We start from the raw sequence: 6,869 nt of genomic DNA on the forward strand, positions 1-6,869 counted from the left end.
ATCAACATAAAATGTACATAAAATGTACTTTACCTGCAGGCTTCAGCTTTGGAAATTGAATCATGAATATCCTTGTTGTCACACATTTCCTGGACCACTTTCTTTTGTGGCGTAAACTTGGCTGCCAGGAACATCACATCACTGACAAGCTCACTGCATTCATCTGAAATGGAACATTATAAACAATTTGAATTTTTAGAAAAATGATAAGACCTAATCTAAAAAGACACTACCTTTAAAAATATTTACCTTCACACAGTTTAGTGCTCAGTGAAGTCAGTTTGGTCCGCTTGGTGGGCTGCACACCCATACCTGTAAGCTTTTCCTCTATGTTTTTCTTCTGTGCCTTTGCTTTTCGCAAATAAGATACCACAGTTTTGCTGGAGTAACATTCAGGTGGTGAACATCTCTTTAATTCACTTGTAGAGATCAGTTATCTGTAATAATAAATTAGAAAATGCTTAAGTATTTTTATCATGGCTAAATGACTAAAGCATACCTCAATCAAGTAAGCAATGCACCTAATCAGCCATGCCCACAGCATATTACTGAATTTACAGTGTGAAACCACAACAGTTCATAATTCAGCCTCAGAAAGGTAACCTGTTCTCTTCCGATTGTAAGTCCTTTAACCTACAGTTGATAAAAAGCCGAGGAAGCCTAGCCAACATCTAAAAAAGTTACGTTAGTTAATTATCCAAATTGCTATGAATATAAAAATTCTTAGTTTTATGACATCCGCACCAAATTAATTGTGAATTGGCTGCCATTTTTAAAAAGTGTAGAAAAAAAGTTGCAATGCAATGAAAGTTCCTTCAGATAATACATATTTGCTAATTGCGTAAATGTAAATTAACAACAGGAAAGAAATGTTTCTGGACCAAAAATGTAATAAGTTATAAGTATTACAAACATAGATGGTGATGGCACTATATTGTTTGTCCCAGTGACTCAAAAGTTGGCCAGGGGTCCATTCATGCCTACCTCAATCAGTGCACTCAATTTCAAATTGTACTTTATGTGGTTCATAGAGCTAAAGCAGCTCTTACAGCTGCTTCTCCAATTTGCATGTTTTGTGCACATACCTCTTCAGTCACTGAAAGCAGTCTGTGAAACATGATGTGCAATATTACATTAATTTCACCTATTCACTAATCCTTCTGCATTACCTCTTTGCCTGGTGAAAGTCTGACACTTTCAGTACGCTTTCTACAAGGAAGCCATCTGTAAAAGATGACAAAAGCTACAAAAAACTATTTCAGGGATTTTTTAGATGAACAAAATTTCCTTGGAATATTATAGATATAATCTTTCATCAAGACTAAAAAGATATTAGGGGTTGGAAACCTTCAAAACACATGGTTACACAAGCATTAGTAAGAGAGATTAGTACTTTTTTCTTTAATATGAATATACAATCTACCTCTTGCATTAAGTTCCTTTAGTAAAATAGCCTTATATTTTCATGTTTGTCAGGAGACAGCTTGGGCAGTACAATCTGCTGGTAGTGTTAAGATTCAGACTGTAAAAAGATTTAATCTGTTTTTGAAAAAAATCTGGCATTTTCAATCCTTAAAGTTTCATACACAATGACAGTAGCACTAAAAACGAGTAATTAAAACTAAAGATGCATTACAGGTTCTGAGTGCATTACATACAGAGTGCATAACTCAAAGGATATCACAAATGAAACCTCAGTTCAAACAAAAACTACATGATTTATCCATTTGTCTCTGCATAATGGTGACATGACAGTTATAGGTAATTATTACACGGCTCATTTGAATGCTTGATTCTGATTGGCCAGTCGCGACATTCCAAAGGTTGTTCTTTTCTAATAACAACCGCTCAAAACTAATAACACCCTGTAACCCGGATGCTGCAAATCATTTTGAGAGGGGCAGTTAAATATTACACAAAAAATAATTATAAATATGTATTTTAATAACATTATATTATATTTATGAATGATTAAACCAGTTTGCCTGTTCGTGACATTTGAACGTCGTTTCTTACTTTAAAACTGAAACTAAACGGCTTTTCCTCGCGGAAGGTCTGCATTCGGTAAAAATGAGCTAATAAAATATTTCAAATTCACATTTCATGTCCAGTTTATTTTAATGTAATAAGCGGGATAATGTACAAGCAGCCGGCTGTTATCGTGAAAGAAGCCCCTTCAGTGTGATACAAGATACTGATCACACTTGATCACACCTGATTCTTTCTGCGATAACAACCGGCTGCCTGTACATTATCCCTTACTTAATCAATTAATAAAATTATATATTTATTGTTATGCTGGGGTTATGGTGAGTGAGTTGATATCACACAATGATTACCATAAAGTTACCAACCCCTGTTTTAATCATATACATATGTGTGTGTGTCCTTAAATCCTAGTGGGACAATGTCTCCTGTATTGCCCTAAAGAATCTCTAATTTTTTCTAAGAGGAATTATTTGTTTAACCTCTCTCCACCACTTCCTCATCTATGCGTTTGGCAGTCTCTGCAAAGACAATGTAGACAAAATACAAATAACTACACTTTTGGAATATATATTTATATATACAGTATATACAGGGTTCCCACACATTCATCAACACCAAATTCAAGGACTTTCAACGACTTTTTCAAGCACATTTTGGTCAAATTTAAAACTGTTTTTGTGCCGTCGCTGGGCACTTTGGGAAAAGGATACCATTTTTTATGATTTCTCTCTTCACAAAGGGCCATTTCAGAAGTCTGTTAGCAAAGGGTACATGCAGTCACAGACATAAATAGACACCGCATTGAAGGCTTTGGCCTGTTGTTGTTATGGGTTCAACAATGCTGCTATATTGGAGAGGACAAGACATAAACAAAAGGGAGCTTCTTTGAATAAAAAGCACAATAACGTTTACATTTCACATCGGTTTTTTTAATGATTTACAGTGTACGTGGAGTATAAAAATGTCTTGTCTCGAGTTACTTGTAATATAGATAGTCAGACTTAGAAAATTGTTCGTTGTTTTGAGGAATTTAGAAAATTCACACTGGTCAATTAGTGATTTGGCTTATTTTTCATAGTAACTGTGGAGACATTCCAATGCAAGTATGGGATACTGTACAGTACAGGCGCCCGCTTATGATAGAATAAAGGACTGAAGCGGAGACAAGTATCACACAGAAGGGGTTTCTTTTGCGATGACAACCGACTGGCTGTACATTATCCTGATTTTAACATGGCTACTTGCCTCAAGAGCAAATTATATCATGTATTATGTATTGATTTTAAATATTTTATTAAACCATTTCTAACAAATGCAAACCTACTGCAGGGAAAACATTTTTACTTTTGGTTTTTAGGCAAGAAAAAANACTGTTGTATAGGGTACTGCCCCAATAACAGCTTGAGTAAATTTTTTGACTATTATTTCTGACAGTGCAGTAATAGACTCACCTGCTCCCAGTCTGGGACAAGCAGTATTTCAAAAATTCCTTATGCTAAATATCAACAATCTTTGAATTGTAGTATAATCACTGTATGACCAGGTGCAACAGACTAGAATGTTTACAGCTTCTTCCTAATTTTATAGAAAAACAATCAACAGTTACCTTTGAGGAGGTATTGGTGTTCATTACTGGAGCAGACAGTATTCCCCCATTGGGTTTCCAAGGACAACCACGAATCGACTTCTACACACCAGAAAATCGCAGACTTCCATTTGCATCCACATGTGGCAAGGTACTGTTTCTACCTCGAGGCATCCAGGAAGAGGAAGACTTAACAGACATGCTGAACACAGCACTCAAAGGATATCGTGGATTTGGAAAAATCTAAATAATTCGATGATTTGATTCTCTATTAATTCTTACCATTTTATTGTGTTCGGCAAAGTTTTTTACAAACCTCATTGCTAATATGTTCTTGTGAAATTGCAACAGAATGTACATTTAAATGTAATTTATACAATGTACATTTAGACAATAAAAGGCCAATTGCAAAAAACAATCTCTTTATTATATTTTTGTAACATTATTGAAGAAACTAAATGTATTCAAGTCAATGTCATGTAATTTTACACAAATAAATGACTTGATTTGTTTTTAATACTCATTATAAAAGATCTTAATGAAATTAAGAACTTAAAGTAATAGTTCACCCAAAAATGAAAATTCTGTCCTCATTTACTCGCCCTCTTTTTTATTTCAATCTTCCGCAGAACAAAAAATATATATTTTGAAGAATGTTGGTAACTGGCACCTATTCAGTTGCATTGGTTTTCTGTCCATACAATAGAAGTGAATGGGTACCACTGATGTTTGGTTACCAACTTCAAAATATCTTCTTTTATGTTCTGCAGAAGAAAGAAAGTCATACAGGTTTTAAATGAAACAAGCGTGAGCAAATGATGACAGAATGTCCATTTGTTTGGTGAACTAACACTTTAAGGTTGTCAGGTTTTTAATGACAATACAAAGCAAAATGAAAACTTAGTTTCTATTTGAATTGTATTTAAGTAAATTACTCTCTGTCATTGTCAATATTTTCAAGGAAGTTAATATTTTGCTCCAGAAGATCAGTTCCTAAATCATCCCGCCTCCCACCAAGTGGGTTGACAAGCTTCACAAGCTGTTCCATGTGTCTGTCTTGGAGGTTTAATTGGTTGGCAGGAATCTCAACAGCCTCTGGCCAGTGGAATACAGTATGAGAACCAGGAGGAACAACAACTTCTGCAGCTGGGGGAGTGTTCATTTCTTCAACTGGTTCCTCATCTACTCCAAGAATTCCCTGTATACCAGTCTGGTTTCGATGTAGCTGCAAGAGACATCCTCGAATAAAGATCTGGTGGGGAGACATGTAACGTGCAGTTCGTAGCTTGTGGTGGTTCCACTGATTAACAAACAGTAGCAGATCTCTGTTGATTCTGGGTATATACACATAATGCAGTGCCCAGAGATGCATTTCATTGGTGCTGTCAATTTTACCCTCACTCTCCAAAAGCATGAATAAGGTGTAGTAAGTATTAGTGATGCCCCGCCAAACATCACCCCACAGTCTCTCAATCCTGTGATTGTGCGTGCTCCTTCCTCTCAGAGCACTTCCTCTGTTTGAGCCCCTAAAAACGTTCATGAAAAGACAGACTGCATTATTCTCCCCTCCAAAATCACAGCGGACTCTTGAAGGTAGTCCGTGTTTACCAATGGCCTCTACAAAATTATCAAAAACAGTGTTGCTCTGATTGTTGTCAGAAGCCTTCAAGAAAACAACAAGTCTGCTGTAGCCATCAATTCCACCGTGTATGACAATTCGCCACCTTAAACAAATGAAGAGAGGGTTATTAGATGGAAAAAATACTGTAGCATTGATAAAACTAAAATAATTAGGCCTACAGTATGTGACTGGCCGTCATCTCAAAAATTTGTATACAAAGTACTGGAAAGTAACACTACTTGATTTGTTTGTATTTGCTCCCATCTGTAATATCACAGGAATATATATCTGGTAAATGTATTTGTTGGTTTTAACACAGTGCTACTTTATCTTTGTAACCTAATAGAAAAAAAGAACTTTATTACCTGATTAACTTGTGATTGCCATCCAAGTGCCATAATGAGTTTGGGCCTGCAACTTTATAGATTCTTCTGTGTAGTCTTCGCTTGGTGACCCTCTGGGCTGCTCCCATTGGATTGGTCCTGATTAAACTTTGTCTCACTCTGTGCCGCTGCACTACAATCCCCTGACCTGCCAGACGCGCTCTCACTGCTTCTGCCCCAAGCTCATCATTGCCTCCAACTAGTTCTCTGACTAGGTTATCAAGATCAGAGTCTGATAGATTGGTGTATCTGTCTCTAAGTGAAATGTTGAATTTCCTGTTAATAGAAAAAACAGCACATGAGAGACTGAACACAATATAATTAAATAATTGTCTTGCTAAATATTAAGTGAATAATGTACCCAATGCATATCAGATACAATGCTAACATTTTTGATATTAGAAGCACATTTGATATATCTTCTCTATCCATCTCAAAAATTTGAGAAACACATATATCTGCACTTTTAAATTATACATAAATGCATGAAAGATGAAACAATGTGGATGTTGCAATAGTTTCAAGTTCACTAAATATCTGTACAATTTAAAGCATAAGGAGAGTATAAACTGCTGAGAACAATAACCTCACCTTAAACGTCGCTTTACTGTTCGTTTGGACACTCCCAAGATTTCTGCCATCTGTTTTGTTGAAAAATTATATTCCAGCAGAAACTGCAACTGTTCCTGTGTAATGGAATATTGTGGACGACCAGGTAGACCCCTCACCAATGGAACACTGTAAGCCTGGGGGACTAAGGTTAACAGAATAACAGGTTAAATAACAAATCATAAACAAATCGTAGCCAAGTGATTAATATTTCAGTCAGTCTGGTTATGTGGACCATACCTTGCAGTTGAGTTAAAGTTTCCAGAATATGATTTCCAAATCATATTTCCAAACACTTTCCAAAGTTTCCAAACACAATCCAGGATAGCATTTGCTGTTTCTGCATCCAGGAGTCGCACTCTGGACCATACCACACTTCTGGCCATTGTCTGCATTCTGTAGTTCATAAACATAATTAATTAGGTACTCTGTCTTAGACTTTGAGGCTAGTTAAATATACTGCATAACTACTAGTGGCAAATAAAAAATATGTTGCGTTTTGAAAAGAGGTTATCAGTAAAGTTTAGTTTAGTAAAAAATTGTAATGTGAATATTTGCTGTTGTTAAACTCAATGACAACACCCTTAAGAAATTAACCATGATGGCATGGCATTCAAGTTGCTGGAAGTCAGCCATCTTATAAATGTAATGTTTTTGGACATACCTGGTTATGATAATATTC

At 35.8% G+C, this 6,869-nt stretch overlaps 1 protein-coding gene across 1 annotated transcript; it reads right to left on the reverse strand.

Moving 5' to 3' along the window:
- Nucleotides 1–4,043: 4,043 nt before the first annotated feature.
- LOC130546293 (uncharacterized) lies at nt 4,044–6,718 on the reverse strand. The gene is made up of 4 exons (XM_057321480.1): nt 6,428–6,718; nt 6,170–6,332; nt 5,561–5,854; nt 4,044–5,298 (listed from the first exon to the last, which is right to left on the reverse strand). The coding sequence occupies exons 2-4, from the start codon at nt 6,217–6,219 to the stop codon at nt 4,506–4,508; spliced, it is 1,137 nt and encodes a 378-aa protein (XP_057177463.1). The 5' UTR covers nt 6,220–6,332; nt 6,428–6,718; the 3' UTR covers nt 4,044–4,505.
- Nucleotides 6,719–6,869: the final 151 nt, after the last annotated feature.

This window comes from Triplophysa rosa, linkage group LG22, assembly GCF_024868665.1.
Source record: "Triplophysa rosa linkage group LG22, Trosa_1v2, whole genome shotgun sequence".
In the NCBI taxonomy this organism is placed as follows: domain Eukaryota; kingdom Metazoa; phylum Chordata; class Actinopteri; order Cypriniformes; family Nemacheilidae; genus Triplophysa; species Triplophysa rosa.

Bases quoted from the DNA above. Each gene is read 5' to 3' on its own strand.
- LOC130546293 (XM_057321480.1), bottom strand. From the start codon at position 6,219: ATGGCAGAAATCTTGGGAGTGTCCAAACGAACAGTAAAGCGACGTTTA. The intron at 5,855-6,169 runs GTGAGGTTATTG...TTCTATTAACAG, and splicing joins ACAGTAAAGCGACGTTTAAG to GAAATTCAACATTTCACTTA. The intron at 5,299-5,560 runs GTAATAAAGTTC...CATTTGTTTAAG, and splicing joins GGCAATCACAAGTTAATCAG to GTGGCGAATTGTCATACACG.